The 16,038-nt window shown below is 36.2% G+C and overlaps 1 protein-coding gene across 1 annotated transcript in view; it reads left to right on the plus strand.

Moving 5' to 3' along the window:
- The window catches only part of KIF14 (kinesin family member 14), a 56,550-nt gene that overhangs the window by 13,613 nt on the left and 26,899 nt on the right, over positions 1 to 16,038 (plus strand). Inside the window, exons 11-19 of the mRNA XM_086694831.1 lie at positions 885 to 1,057; positions 2,624 to 2,771; positions 3,033 to 3,096; positions 5,544 to 5,728; positions 9,768 to 9,870; positions 10,891 to 11,051; positions 13,064 to 13,211; positions 13,755 to 13,907; positions 15,638 to 15,764. Of these exons, the coding sequence (XP_086550957.1) occupies positions 885 to 1,057; positions 2,624 to 2,771; positions 3,033 to 3,096; positions 5,544 to 5,728; positions 9,768 to 9,870; positions 10,891 to 11,051; positions 13,064 to 13,211; positions 13,755 to 13,907; positions 15,638 to 15,764 (1,262 nt within the window). The remainder of the gene's footprint in view (positions 1 to 884; positions 1,058 to 2,623; positions 2,772 to 3,032; positions 3,097 to 5,543; positions 5,729 to 9,767; positions 9,871 to 10,890; positions 11,052 to 13,063; positions 13,212 to 13,754; positions 13,908 to 15,637; positions 15,765 to 16,038) is intronic.

Consider the following 16,038-nt stretch of genomic DNA (forward strand, 5'->3'; position numbering starts at 1 on the left):
GCATTTTAAGTATTCAATATGTGTTTTCATTAATGAATATGTTTTCATAAATCAGATACATTACATTCAAATTACATCTGTATAGATTTAATATCTACTTGTGACAAGCATTAATACATAATAATTCTGGTAAGGACTGTATCTCTACTTGACAGCAACATGTCTTTACAATTGGCTTATTAGAAGGTAGTTGTCGCCTCACAACATGTAAGGGAAAATCTGATTTTTGTGTGTGTGCCTTTCAGTTAAAGAATAGTGAAATTCATTCTGCATTAATAAAGATAGGCATTTTAGTCTCATACTACCTTTTTTCTTCTAAAATAAGGCTTTTGCGTATAGTAGAAAACAAAATTTTTGTTTATATGTCCATTCATCATATTCAATATGAGCACCTGTTCAGAAAGCTTGTGGTAGCACTGGGAATACAGGGATGAGCAACACACATCGTTTGTTTCCTGAAGTAGCTCAGAGTCTAGCCTGGGGAGAGGGAAGAGCTATCTTACTAAATACTTGATGGTTAGCCATATTTTAAAATCTTTGCACTGGCTATTGTTTCATGAAACAATATAAAAAGTATAAAAGGAAATAAAATGTTCATGAGATCTAAAAGTAGCTACAAATATCAAAAAAGCTCTGAATGGTGGGGTACCTGGCTGGTTCAGTCGGCAGAGCATGCGACTCCTGATCTCAGGGTCATGAGTTCAAGCCCTACATTGGCCATAGAGCTTATTAAAAAAAAAAAAAAAAAAAGTTCGGAATGGTATTTGAGTGAAGAGTATAATTCTGTGTTTATACCCTATTAGCTTGTTTTGTGGTTTCTAGATAATCACTGCTATTAAGTTGTTGTAGAAGCAAAGTCTAATTATAACTTACTTCCCTTGAAGGCTGTTAAAAGAAAGTCTGGGTGGAAACTCAAAAACTGCAATGATTGCTACAGTCAGTCCTGCTGCCAGCAACATTGAGGAAACATTAAGCACGCTTAGATACGCCAGCCAAGCCCGCATGATAATCAATATCGCCAAAGTAAATGAAGATATGAATGCTAAGTTAATTAGAGGTGACTATGTTTCTAAAAATTTAAAAATTATTTTGTAACAGTTAAATCTCAAATATTAATTTTAGTCATGAAAATGTGCAATTTAAGAAAATTAAAGATTTTTCTTTCATACTTATTTATAATAGATTTTAGTCATCATTCTACAGTGATGGTGGAAGTGAACTGGAAGGACAATGGGAAAGAGAATAAAGAAACCATCAGGAAAACTGCGTAGAAAATAGAGAGTGGGTAAAGGGGAAATAGCAAGCATAGCAAAATCATCTTACAGACTGAGCCATAGATGCATACAGCAAAATAACAATAATATTATTTATTATTTTTTCTCTTATGACCTTTTCTCCATTGTCATTCTGTTTATCAGCTCTACTCTTGCTTAGTTCATTGATCTAAAGGATAGTGATCCTGGGTGCCTGGGTGGCTCAGTCGGTTGAGCGTCTGACTCTTGATTTCAGCTCAAGTGATGATCCCAGGGTTGTGGGATTGAGCCCCGCATCAGGTTCTGTGCTGAGCGTGGAGCCTGCTTGGGATTCTCTCTCTGTCTCTCTCCCTCCCTCTGCCCCTCTTCCCTGCTCATGCACTCTCTCCATGTATAAAGTAAAATACAGGGACGCCTGGGTGGCTCAGTTAGTTGGGCGTCCGACTTTGGCTCAGGTCATGATCTTGCAGTCTTTGAGTTCAAGCCCCACATCAGGCTCTGTGTTGACAGCATAGAGCCTGGAGCCTGTTTCAGATTCTATGTCTCCCTCTCTCTCTGCCCATCCCCTGCTCATGCTCTGTCTCTCTCTCTCTCAAAAATGAATAAAGATTAAAAAAAGAAATTAAAAATAAATAAATAAATAAATAAAAAAGATAGTGATCTAAAGGCTTGAGTTTCTAGCAAAGGCCTAACTTCATTTATGCTAAATACTACGTTCTGTTTATCTTTTGGGAATCACCTGCTGAGGATGGGCTTGAACACCTGCTAGGAACCCTTGATTTGTGCAGTTTCTCTTGGCTTATGTGGAACTACCATCTTGTCATAGTCCTTTGTCCTCTGGTCCTTTTGAGCAGCAGAGGGTGAATAGCTACTTCAGAGGAGAAGGCCAGAGAAGAACGAGTTTATTGTATCACAGTCCATTTTCTCCCTTTTGGATTCCCCTCTCTTTCACAAATAGGGCTGTTTTCATTAAAAATAAGTATTCTGAATTCCAGCTTGAAAAATCTTTGATTTTTATCAGACATGTTTTTATGAGTAAGGTTTGCCAGGGCCGTCCTAGTTTATATCTGCCGTCTCAGTGTGATGAATAGTTCTGCCTTTCCTTCTCAAAAGTGTCCCACTTTGGACACTACATTATATGGCCATAGTGTTTATGAGGCGGGGGGGGGGGGGGATTCATTAACATGGGAGCACTTTTTCAGGTTAAGTAGGGATTTATAGGTAATGTAAGTAAAGTAAAATTGATTTCTGCAAATATTGTTTTATTTAATAATATTTAAAATTTCAAGTAAGATTGGAGGATTAAGCCTCCTGTGGTAGTTATTACATATCAGATGTTGTTAATCATGCATCTTTTTACAAATATTTAGAATTGAAAGCGGAAATTGAAAAGCTAAAAGCTGCTCAAAGAAACAGCCGAAATATTGACCCCGAACGATATAGGCTGTGCCGGCAAGAAATTACATCCTTAAGAATGAAACTGCATCAACAGGAAAGAGACATGGCGGAGATGCACAGGTGGAATGTAGTTAGTACTTCAGATGTCAGGGTGTTGTCTGGAGTCATTGGACTGGTGGGGCTGGGGCTGGTGGAGAGGGAGGACCTTGGGAGGGGTCTGCAGCTCTGTTTCTCTACTTTCTGTGTGAACAGAGCAGTCCATCCCAGACTGTCATTTGTTAAATATTCCGAAGTGGCTTCCTAATCTTTATTGATGGTCTTTTGAGTCTCAGTATTACGTGTCTGGATATTTTTAACTCTATTATTTTTGTCTTTGGAAAGAGCCTGGAAAGAAAAATTTGAACAAGCCGAAAAAAGAAAACTTCAAGAAACAAAGGAGTTACAGGTATCATTTCAACTCTCTAAACTGATTTGAAAATTAAATAAAGATGACAGTAAATATGCAAATCTAATGTCTCAAATGCTCATTGCATACTGACTCTGTACAAAGCAATACCATAAACAGAACTAGCGTAAAGAAGTGTCAAGATAAAGATTGTGATTATTAGAGCCCATGGCTGTGTTGGAAAGTTAAAATATAAACAAACCATCTAATTCTATTTACTTTGGTTCAACAAATATTAAATATTTGTGCTGTGCTGGGCATGGGGGTGGCCCAAGATGAATAAAATGTAGTTTTGGCCCTCAGCATGTGATCTGAAGGGAGGTTTACAAAATGTAAATAGATGACGGAAATGCAGTTTGACTTGACTCAGTTGAACCATATGACACTGCCATTTTTTAGGTAAAAAATGGTTGAACACTGGGAGGGTCATGGGGTCATGTGGTTCAATCTAATGCAATGAAAAGCATATAAAAGGTAGAGAGCAGGAGATGGGAGGGAGTAATTAACTTTGATGGGGATGGTTATTAAGGAGGACTTTAAAGAGAAAGAGACAAGATTTTGTTAGGCTACCAAAGTCAAGATTTCTAAGCAGGAAGTCCCATATTCAGAATCATGGAGGGACAACACAGCTTGGATATTCACGGAATTAACTTGTATATTAATGCTGGTGACAGAGATTAGACTGGAGGGAGATGCAAGATTCAGATCATGACATAGTTACGAATTTGAATTTAGGTGACTAGGAGCTACTGAAGGGCTCTAAATGGAAAGGGAGTGACATGAGTAGACTTGTGTTTTAATAGATGATTCTGGTAATGGTGGATTTGACGGAGGAAAGACTGATGATGTGTGGGGAGGTTATTCATGTAGGAGCCTGTTACCATGTTTAAGGCAAGAGATGGTAAGAGCTTGGAGGAAAGAAGTGGTGGGGGAATGTCTAGTGGAGGAGCTGGATTCATGAGATAGAAAGGCGTTCAAATTGATAGGCGCAGAGGGTGTTTTTCGATGTGTGTGTTGAGAGAAATGGAAAAGTAAAGAATGATGCCCAGGTTTCTGAAGTGTGTGCATTGCATTGTGAAATTATGAAGTCTCAGTGTGGTCAAAGAAGTCCGACGACAGTGGGCTAAAGAATGACTAAGGAAATAGAGCCATACATGTAAACCTGAAAACCTCAAGTGGGAACTGAAGGAATCAGGAAGGGGCTATGAGATTGTGGGGAAATTTTATTTTGTTCCTTTTGGTTTTGTTTCTTTAAAGGATGGAAGAGACTTAAACTTTTTTTAATTAATTAATTTATTTACTTATTTTTGAGAGAGAGAGAGCTAGAGAGCCTGAACAGGGGAGGGGCAGAGAGAGAGAGGGAGAGAGAATCTGAAACAGGCTCCATGCTGTCAGGCTCTGAGCCTGATGCAGAGCTTGATCTCAGAAACCATGAAATCATGACCTGAGCTGAAAACAAGAGTCAGACGCTTAACCCACTGAGTCATGCACCCTGACTTAAACTTTTTTATAGGAATCAAAAGCCCTTAATGGAATGAGGTTCTAAAGGGAGATGGGAGAGCATGGGTCAAGGGCAAAGGTATTGGCAGTGAAGGAAACATTTCAAATGATTGGTAGGCAAAGTATCATAAGAATTGAGCGGAAGGGTAGAATATTCCTTGATAGTGGTCAGTCCAGTTTCACAGAAGTGAGATTTGAGTTTTGAAGATTTGGCTTTGAAGCTTGGGCAAGATTTTGATAGGCAGAAAAAAGGAAGAGTGCATTCTAGGAAAGGAAAATTATGTGAGAGTAAAGGTATAAAAGTTTAAGGTGTGCTCAGAAGAGGATGTGTAGATCAGTTTTATGGGAGCAGGCAGTTTGTATAAGGTCATAGGGAGATAAAATTGGCAGCATATGTTATGGTTAGTTTATTGATTTTCAAGCTAAGAAATTTGTTTTATCCTGTGTGAACCGGAAAGTGATTGAAACTGACCAGGGAGTTGACATTTTGAGAATACTCTTTCAGGAGCATTAATTTGGTATAGGATGTAAGATGGACTGAAGACAGGAGGAATTGTTGACAGGGCGATCAGGAGGCTGCTGCAGTCGTTCAAGTATGAGGTGATAAGGGTGTGAACTAAGGTGATGGCAGCAGACACAGCAAAAGGAACTGACCCATTCTAAAGACAATCAGTCAATAAGAATAGGCACAGTTTTGGGGATGATGGATTGTTGTATGAGAGGGCTGAGGATGGTGAAGATCAAAGAAAGGTTAGCATAGCTCTAAAAGTCTAAGAAGTATGATGGTAAGAGTCATAGAGAACTCATGAAGTAGAGAGTCTAAGAAACCTTTATTGAGACTTCACATACAGTGATTTTAATGTTTAACATAGACCATTTATTTTAGGTGGATTTAATAATTTGATGCTTGTCATTAAGGTTAATTTGTTTTCTCTGATCTCTGCTAGAAAGCAGGAATTACATTTCAAATGGACAACCATTTGCCAAACCTTGTCAATCTCAATGAAGATCCTCAGCTATCAGAGATGCTGTTATATATGATAAAAGAAGGAACAACGACAGTTGGAAAGTATGGACCAAACTCAAGCCATGATATTCAGTTATCTGGGGTGCTGATTGCTGATGATCACTGGTATGTCATTCTTCTAAAAATAAAAAGGCACCTGTTCATTTTTAAATAGGCTTCTGTATCTTGGTAGTGTATGGTTTCCTTCACACGAGGCGTTCATTTATACTGATTCTTTGGTATAATTCTTCGAATGCATCTTTTAGCCAAGGCAAACTGACATTCTGAGTGTTTCGCAAGGAAGATAGGTTAATTACTCTCAGTGTGAGGTACAGTGTAATGCTATTTCTGTTTTGGTGTATGTGATCTCTTGGTTGAGGGATCATTTCTTTTCTTGGAATGATAATCATTGACATTAAACTAAACTTCCATCCATCTTTTTTTTATTTTTTAAGTTTATTTTAAGTAATCTCTACACCCAATGTGGGGCTTGAACTCACGACCCCAAGATCAAGAGTCACATGCTCTTCTGAGTGAGCAAGCCAGGCACCCCAAACTTCTATCCATCTTACATGGCAAGATTTTTGGTTGGATTGACAAATTAAAAGTTTTTTGTTCTATGTGAATTTTGTTCATATGAATTGAATGATTATATACACATTGTTGGGATGACAGTGTACGTAAACTGTTTTGGCTCCATGTTGTTTTCAAGATTCATTCATGTTAATGTTCTTTTATTTTTACTGCTGTGAAGTATCTTATTAGGTGTATTTATCTATCTTTTATATTATTACAGTATATCTCTTGTCTATAGACATTTGGATTGTTTCTAATTTTTTGTTACCATGTTACTGCTGTGTCTATTCTTATACATGCCTCTGGGTACAAATGTGGAGAGTTTCTCTAGAGTAAGTTTCTCAGATGATAAACTGAGATGCGAGCCCTCAAGTGGTAGCCAGTTAGGAACTTGGGAGGCCTGACCTACCAGACCGGTCATGTTTAACTGTGAGCAGCCTTTCCGTTTACCCTGATCTGCTGTATAAATATTATGATGGTCTAATTATGCTAAAATAGTATTAATTTTTAAAGTTTGGGAAACACTCTTAGATTATAGCTAAGAATACTTGAGATTATAGGATATGTTCTTATTCAACTTTACTTCAAAGTAATTTCAAATTGTTTTCCAAAATAATTTTCAATTTGTTTTCCAAAGTGTTTTCCAAATTAGTTTTCCAAAATTTGTTTTCTAAATTTGTTTTCCAAGATGATTATGAGTTTTTACTTCCATTGGCATTGAGAGTACCTATTATTCTATATCCTTGTCAACACTTGGTATGCTCAGACTTTAATTTATGCCAGTATGGTAGACATGATATGGTATCTCATTGTGGATTCTTTTTGCATTTCTTTGACTAATGGACTTTCATGTATTGGCCATTTTAGTTTTCTTTTATTTTTTAAATGTTTATTTATTTTGAGAGAGAGAGAGAGCAAGTGGGCGAGGAGCAGAGAGAGGGGGAGAGAGAGAATCCCAAGTAGGCTCTGGGCTGTCAGCGCAGAGCCCAATATGGGGCTCCATCTCACGAACTGTGAGATCATGACCTGGGCCAAAATCAAGAGTCGGGCATTCAACCACTTGTGCCACCCAGGCGCCACTAGTTTGTCTTTCTGTGACTTGCCTATTTCTGTCTTTTGTCTGTGTTTTAGTTGGATTGTTTTTTTACTTGGTAATTTGTAAGAGTTCTTTATATATTCTCATTGCCAAGCCTTTGTTTTGTGTGTTGCAAGTATCTTTTTTTTCCAGTGTGTAGTTTATCTTTTCACTCTCTTATTGTGCCTTAGGATGGATGAAAGTTCTTCATTTTATTGTAGTACATAGCATCAATCTTTTCCCTTTACAACAGTTGTGTCTTCTTTAAGAAATCCTTTCCACGCTGAGGTCATAGAGATGTTCTAAATTTTCTTCTAGATGTTTTGAAGTTTTGCTTTCACATTTAAGTCCTTAAGTAGTTCTGGGGTTTTTTGTTTGGTGTGAAGTAGGGATCTAAATTCATTTATTTCTCATGTGAATCACCAATTCTCCCAGTATCATGTATTAAATAGTATAATTGCTTCTTTTGTGATCTGTAGTGTTCATATAAAAAATCTCCAAAAATATGGGAATCTTTTTCTTCTCACTAATACTCTCCATAGTCTTAATTATTTGAGCTTTATAATGTCTGTGTATCTAGTATGGCAAATCCCCTTCTTCAGGTCCTTTTGTTCTTCTATTAGTTCACTGCTTTCTATAACAAATAAATCTCCTATTATTTACACCAGTGGCAAAGATACATGACATAATCCCAAAGTGTTAATAGTCCAGTAGGGGACTAGGAAGTCCCCTGCTTGCCTGGCAGTCTGTATTTCCCCTTTTAGTACACTCATCACTGTTGTCTTACTCACCACACAGTGAGCTTTATGACAGCTGGGTTTGTGTCTGTCTTCATTGCTGAGACATATCTAGTACATGGGGGCTTAATGAATGAAAGAACTTCAGTAGCTATCAATGTGTATTAATGTTACACGGGTCTTGCATTCTTAGTGCTTAGAAGTAAAGTCCACTTATAGTTTGAATCCTAAAGACAAGCTTCTAGCATTTAAAAAAAAATTGTTTTTAAGTTTATTTATTTTGAGAGAGAGAGTGTGGGAGGGGCAGAGAGAGACGGAGAGAGAGAATGCCAAGCAGGCTCTTTACCATCAGTACAGAGCCTGATGTGGGGCTTGAACTCATGAACTGTGAGATCATGACCTGAGCCAAAACCAAGTCAGACACTTAACCAACTGAGCCACCCAGGCACCCCAAGCTTCTAGCATTTAAGTTGGTCCTTGAAGGGTGGAAGCGATGACATTCTTCCTATGTTGAAGAAATGACTCAAAAGAGAGAAGCTGATGTCAAGGCAAATTCAGGGTTCTGATATGGATGGTTGAGTATAAGATAGGATTCTTATGGGGAAACAGTGATGGATAAAGAATGTTGGTGGTTGAAGCCAGATTGTGGAGAGTTCAGAATGCCAGGCCAAGGAATTTTGATGTTAGAGTAGATAGACCTAGGAGAGAGAAGGAATCAGAACAAGTAGATATTGTTTAAATCTTTACCTAAGACCCTAGACTGGTAGGAAGGATGTATTGCTTAGGGGTGAGCTATTCCTTCCAGATTCTTTTCTCTAGATGCTCCATTTGAACTGTTATTCTTTAATTATAGATCTTGGAGCCGAATCAACAGCTAGAGGTTTTGGGTTAGGACTCAGCTTTTGCTGCTGTTTTTTCCTCTCTGTCAAGTTAATCCAAAGATGACTTTGGAGTGTCTTTCCTATTCTCTAAATAAAAAGACTCAAAGGAACATGTAGCATTTATAGCTGATTTTCCATAGTGTCAGGGTCCAGTTAATTAGATTTAAGGAGTCTAATCTAAGCATCTAAGTGCTTCCATGCTTTTCCTTCTGTATTACCCTACTTTTCATGAGAAGAGAATGTTTGTTTTCCTATGCATCTTTAAAACTCCTACATAAAACCAGAAATTAAAAAATAAAACACTTAAAACTGTTTCATTCATAGGTCACTATTGTCAATCTTCTAATGTTTTTTCCTTGAATTTATTTCATTTTATTTTTGGGGAGAAGATTGGTATTTTTTTTTTTTAATTTTTTTTTCAACGTTTTTATTTATTTATGGGACAGACAGAGACAGAGTATGAACGGGGGAGGGGTAGAGAGAGAGGGAGACACAGAATCGGAAACAGGCTCCAGGCTCCGAGCCATCAGCCCAGAGCCTGACGCGGGGCTCGAACTCGCGGACCGCGAGATCGTGACCTGGCTGAAGTCGGACGCTTAACCGACTGCGCCACCCAGGCGCCCTGGTATTTTTTTAAAGTAGTCGTTATCAAAATATATACAGTGAACATCCTTCCTACCACTGGTGGACAGAATTGCTAAATAAGCCAGGCTTTTTTTCACCAAAAGTTCAAAATATAGTTGGAGGAAAATAAAAGAATTTTAAGTTTTTTTGGTCAGAAATTGATGTGAACCTTAACACCAAAGGAATAGCCCAAGCAGGATGATTTCATATTGCCCGTTTCTTACTTTTTCATCTGTCTTGTAATTATAACAATGTGCTTCTTATCTTAACAGTATTATAAACAATTCTGATGGGATAGTGAGTATCATCCCAGTTGGAGAGGCAAAGACATATATAAATGGAAAACATATTTTGGAATCCACAGTATTACATCATGTAAGTTAGCTGTTGCTAAAAATATAACAAATTGTTTCACTTTGGGCAAGTTGTTTAATTCATGTGAATCCCAGTTTTCTCCTAAGATAAGGTAGTGAACTAGATTAAGGATTTTTTGTTCTAAAATTATCTTTTCTATTAATTTACTAATTGCCTTTGTGTAAAGACACAGGTTGTATCACTGTAAACCAGTACCTGAAGAGCTGACCACTGATAATATCATTATATGTCCAGTAAAGAGCTGGGCTTTGGAATTAGGCCAGACAAGGTTGAAGCCCTGGTCATTTGCTAGGTGATCTTTGAAAAAAATTATTTAACTAGGGTGATTATATATCATCCAAAGCGGGACAGTTTTGAGAGCATTTTCTTTTCTTTTCTTTTTTTTTAATGTTTATTTATTTATTTTTGAGAGAGAGAAAGCATAGGCCGGGGAGGGGCAGAGAGAGAAGTAGACACAGAATCTGAAGCAGGCTTCAGGCCCTGAGCTGTTAGCACAGATCCCGATGCAAGCCTTGAACCCACAGACCATGAGATTATGACCTGACCTCAACCGACTGAGCCACCCCGAGAACATTTTCAATAATTACAGTGGGAGAACAGGCATAAACCAGTGTGTTGCAGACAAAGCAAGGCCTTTGGTCACTTCATATATATTCTACTTTTCGGGGTAGGGGAGGCTTAAATGAAATAATGTATAGTTCTTAACACAGTGTTTGCAAATTGTAAGCTCAGCGAGTGCTTATTGTTAATTAAGTTCTGTGCTCTTTAGCTTCCTTATTCTTAAAGTTGAAATAATAGTAGTGTCTCATTGGGTTGTTGTGAGACATAAATGAGATAATGTATATGTAAGTTGTTTAACACAGTGATTGGCATATAGAAAATATTTAATGTTAGTTGCTATGATTTTTATTTTTATTATTACCATATTAGATTATATTGAATTGTTGAGATTAATGATTTGTCCCATGTAAGCTTGTGGTTCAAACTCACCTCAAGTAGTAAATTTTTTGTGTGCTTTAGGGTGATCGGGTGATTCTTGGTGGAGATCATTATTTTAGATTTAATCATCCAATAGAAGTCCAGAAAGGAAAAAGGCCATCTGGTAGAGATACTCTTATAAGTGAGGGTCCAAAAGACTTTGAATTTGCAAAAAATGAGTTGCTCATGGCACAGAGATCACAGTAAGTATTATTGTTAATAAGAAATAGTAAGAATATGAGAGCATATTCTTACAAGAGAGAGTTAATCCTATTGTGTGTCTCCAGTAGTTAATTCTTTGGGTGTTAGTTTCTGGTGACATGATCTTTCTCTTGGCACATTCATTCATTTAACAGCATTTATTGAGCAGATGTTATGTATCTGTCACCATACTAGGAAAAACAAAACATAGCTGAAAGTTAACTACTCCTCTGGAGAAATTTATCATCTCATGGTCTGAGAGATAGTTGTGATAGAGTTCCATGACAGAGTCCTGCACTGTGTGCAGTTTATGGAGTGAGGGGTACTCCTAGCCCCAACCAGGAATCAGCAAAGTTTTCTAGGTGATAAGAAGACATCCAATGGAATGGAGTCCCAAGAGACTGTTAGAAGTTAGCCAGCAGAACAGGGAGAGTGTAACCTTTTTTTTCTTTGCCCCATTTTTAGTTCCTGCAATATTGTAGGATTTCTAATTTAAGCAGTATCCTAGTAAACTAATTGGTGAAGTATACATAAATAAAATACTATGGAGTTTGGACTTTATCTTAAAGAATATGGAGTCATTAAAGAATTTTAAGCAGACAAGAGACAGACATGATCAGAAATCACGTTTTTAGAGCTCACCATGAGCCAAGTCTGGAGAATGGATTAGAGTCAGAGTGAGTGTAGACTGCAAATGCAGTTCAGAGATTGTCGAAGTCAGAGAAGTACAGTGTGGTGGGATCTGAGAGAGAGTATCAAGGAGGAAGAATCAACCAGGCTTGATGAACAAAGAAGATGAAAAGAGGAGGAATCAGAATGACTGTTATGGACTGGGCTAATCCTACTTTATCTTTTTTTTTTTTTTTTATTTTTTTGCATTTATTTATTATTGAGAGAGAGACACAGAGCATGAGCAGAGGAGAGGCAGAGAGAGGGGAAGACACAGAATCTGAAGTAGGCTCCTGGCTCTGAGCTGTCAGCACAGAGCCCGATGCAGGGCTCAAACTCATGAACTGTGAGATCATGACCTGAGCCAAAGTCAGTCGCCCAACCAACTGAGCCACCCAAGCATCCCCCTACTTCGTTTATCTTTTAAAAGTCTCAACTTGCTTTTGCTCTTTTTAAAAAACATTATGGTACAATATATGTAACATAAAATTTACTACTTTAACCATTTTAAAATGTACATTTCAATGGTATTAAGTATGTTTGCAATGTATACAGCCATCAAGCTATTCATCACCCCCAAATGAAACTCTGTACCCATTAAACTGACTCTCCATTCTCCCTCTGGCCCCCCTCCTACCCTGGGCCCTGGTCACTGCTAGCCTCCTTTCTTTTGCTATTCTTTTTTCCAGTAAAATTGGGAATGGAAATTTCTATACAGTACTTGCTAAAGCATTGATTTTATTGGGAAGAAAGAAGCTTTTAGTTTTCTGTATTTCTTGATGCTTTTTCCCTTACATATTGAGAGATGACAATGCTAATTTAATGTTTTGACTTATCAAAATGTCAAATTATTATAGATGGTTGAAACATTATACTATCTATTTTATCAGCTCTCATATTATTTTTAGTTATTTCAATTTTTTCCTAATCTATGACTTAAACGTGAATTAAAAGTTACTGATATTTGAAATAAAAATTTTCTAGTAACCATTATTAAACATAAATTTTATGTTTATTGTAATGTTAGCTATAAGATTTACTGCAGTGTTCACTATGACATCATATTTTTATATGACTTATTTTCTTTAAGATTAGAAAAATATATTTACTTAAATATCAGGTATCTGCTCTAGTAACCAAATTAGAAATAAGCAAATTTTTATCCTTTTATATTGCGTGGTGTAAACAATTCTAAGAGCAGTAAAAGTTTAAGAATACTGTTGGTTGAGTATTGGAAAATTTTGAGTTTAAAATTTTTGTTTAGTGGAAACATTTTAAATTGATTAAGAACTATGGTATATAGAGGATTCTTAATATATTCTGTGAATATCTTGCTACTTTGTAGACTTGAAGCAGAAATAAAAGAGGCACAATTGAGAGCGAAGGAAGAAATGATACAAGGAATCCAAATTGCAAAAGAAATGGCTCGGCAAGAGCTTTCCTCTCAAAAAGCTGCATATGAAAACAAAATAAAAGCATTGGAAGCAGAACTGGTAAAAGGCGGAACTGGTTTTCTCTTTCTCTGCGGGTGCACCCCAAGTAACGTATTGGCTGTAAAATTGATTGTATCCCTAGATATCAAAGATTAGAGATAAAACCACAGTGGGTCCTGGCTTTCTTTAATTTTACTTTAGGAAGCAAGTTAGCAGTAGACAAATGGCTGCTGGAAGATGAAGAAAAATCGAAAAGCTTCTGTTCTTTTTTACGAGAAGGCCCTTCTTTCCTGAAGGGAAAGCATCTTGGTGATGCTCACAGCTCTGCTCTCACATCATCACACAAATATTTCAAAAGGGACATCTTGCATTCCCACAACCCATTTTAGAGGAGAATGCTCTACAAGGTTTGACTTGTGATACTTATTCTAAGTTAGATTAGTCAGGCTGAATTAGGTAGAGGAACTACAGGGCACCTTTCTATTGGTGAGTGGATTTCTTACACACTGATTAAAGAAATGGACTCTCGTACACTTTTATATTATTTTTGGAAAAATGCTGTGTATTTTTGCCCTAGTTATTTTTTATTATTGTTCTTTAAAGAAAGAAGAGTCTCAAAGGAAGAAAATGCAGGAAATAAATAACCAAAAGGCTAATGACAAAATCGAGGAATTAGAAAAGGCAAAACAGCGTCTTGAACAAGAAATATATGTCAACAAAAAGCGATTAGAAATGGAGACTTTGGCTGCAAAACAGGTAATTTCATTTTGTAGGTACTTGGCTGTATTCTGAGCAACAGTTGGATTTTTTTTTTTTTTTTTAAGAACTTAAGGGACCTGAGAGGAGATGGCTGAATCTGGGTCTCCAGATGAGAAGGGCTCTTCTTTTTGTTTTGATTAAGATCACTTTATACATATATATATATATATATATATATATATATATATATATATATATATATATTTATACATATATATATATATACACACACACATGTATAAAATTTTATACATTTTGTACATATGTACATTTTATACATTATATATATACATTTTATATATAAATATATACATTTTATGTATATGTGTATGTATGTGCATATATATATATATATATATATATATATATATATATATATATACATATACATATATATATATATGAATGAAGGGCTTTTCTTGCCTGAAAGCTTACATACTGGTAATGCTCACAGCTCTGCTCTTACATCATCACACAAATATTTCAAAAGGGACAGAGCTCTTATTTCTAGCTGGTTCTATTACCGTTTTTTTTTTTCCTTGTTATGCTTCCACAACTATCCTGTGATCAGTCATGCCAAATAATGTAAGTGAATGAAATAGTGCTAGGGCACAATATGTGGAAGGAAGAAAGGCACAGCTCTAATACTGGGTCACATTCTAATGTCAGAATGAAGCTTTCTCCATCTGTGAAAAGAGTGGCCAGCAGGCTCCTTGCCTGAGTGACTCTTAAGAGAACTCACAGTAGGGTGTTTGTTATCCCAGTTGTATGAACTCAATCACTGAAACTTTTGTCATCTCAGTGAGGACAGAGGCATCTTCCAGGCGCTGACTCACATTAATCAAGTTCACAAGACTGAAGCATAAAACCAGAATGTCAGTATTTTAATATCTTCAATTACCTTTTAATCAACCTTTGGCTATTCTTTCTTCTTACATTAGTGGTGCTTAAAATATGGTCTCTAGACCAGCTACATCAGCATCACTGTTCGAAATGCAGTCTGAGTCCCCACTCCAGAAACTACTAAATCAGAAACTCTGGAAGCAGGGCCCAGAATCCATTCTAACAAGTCTTGCATGGAATTCTGACAAATACTAAAGTTTGAGAAGTGCTGTTTTTATCTCTGCTTTGATTCCTTGTATCTTAACCTCAAAGTTTTATCCTCAAGTGGCAATTTTATTTTTCTTTTTTCCAAGTTTTGTGGCAAGAGTATGGGTAGAAGAAAATACCTCTAGTAACCCCAAAGTTCTGATATAATAATATAGTGATGGTACATTACCCTAGGACACAAAGTACCTAGTGAATTACTTGAGAGTTTTAAAAGAAAAAAAAAGCTGTTTAAATCTTGAAAACAGTAATTATTAATGGGCTATTTGTATCAAATGAGGTTTTCTTGGTGTCTTTTAAATGTAAGTCTATTTAGTCAACAAATGAACTCTTTTGAGCAGTTTTTTTCTCTTTTTTTTTCCTGAAGGTTTTTTTTTTACTTCCTATCAATGGGAAGAACAAGATTAATTTATGTCATCAGAAATTCCTAATGATTTTGTTATGGGGCAAATTTCATAAAGATATTTTCTAAATCACTTTTTAAAAACATTTTTTGCTTAATAAAATATACAAAACTTGTATGAAAATGAGGTTTAATTATACTGTGTTACCATTATCAATTATAATTTCTCTTTTTGTATATTCTCATGTGTGGGTCTATGTGAATGAATACCAATTAGGCTTTAGAAGACCACAGCATCCGCCATGCAAGAATTCTGGAAGCTTTAGAAACTGAGAAGCAAAAAATTGCTAAAGAAGTACAAATCCTACAGCAAAATCAGAGTAATAGGGATAAAACTTTTTTAAGTGAGTATATGATGATTTTAGCAGGCATTTTCAAGTTTTATATGTTATTTCATATAATTACTAAAAAGTTACTTGCCTTTGTATATTACAAATGGTTTATTCTAGATGTTGCTGACCTTTTGGATCTAAATAAATAAGTTTGTAGGCATGACTGTTTTAGAATATTCATATTTTAGAATATTTAGTTACAAAGGCAAATAGTAAACAAAATTTCAAGTGTTATTTTAATGTGTAAGATGTTTTTATTTTTTTTAAATGCTTATTTATTTATTTT

The sequence above is a fragment of the Puma concolor genome, chromosome E4, assembly GCF_028749965.1.
Source record: "Puma concolor isolate L17-30 chromosome E4, mPumCon1.1.hap2, whole genome shotgun sequence".
NCBI classification, from domain to species: Eukaryota; Metazoa; Chordata; class Mammalia; order Carnivora; family Felidae; genus Puma; species Puma concolor.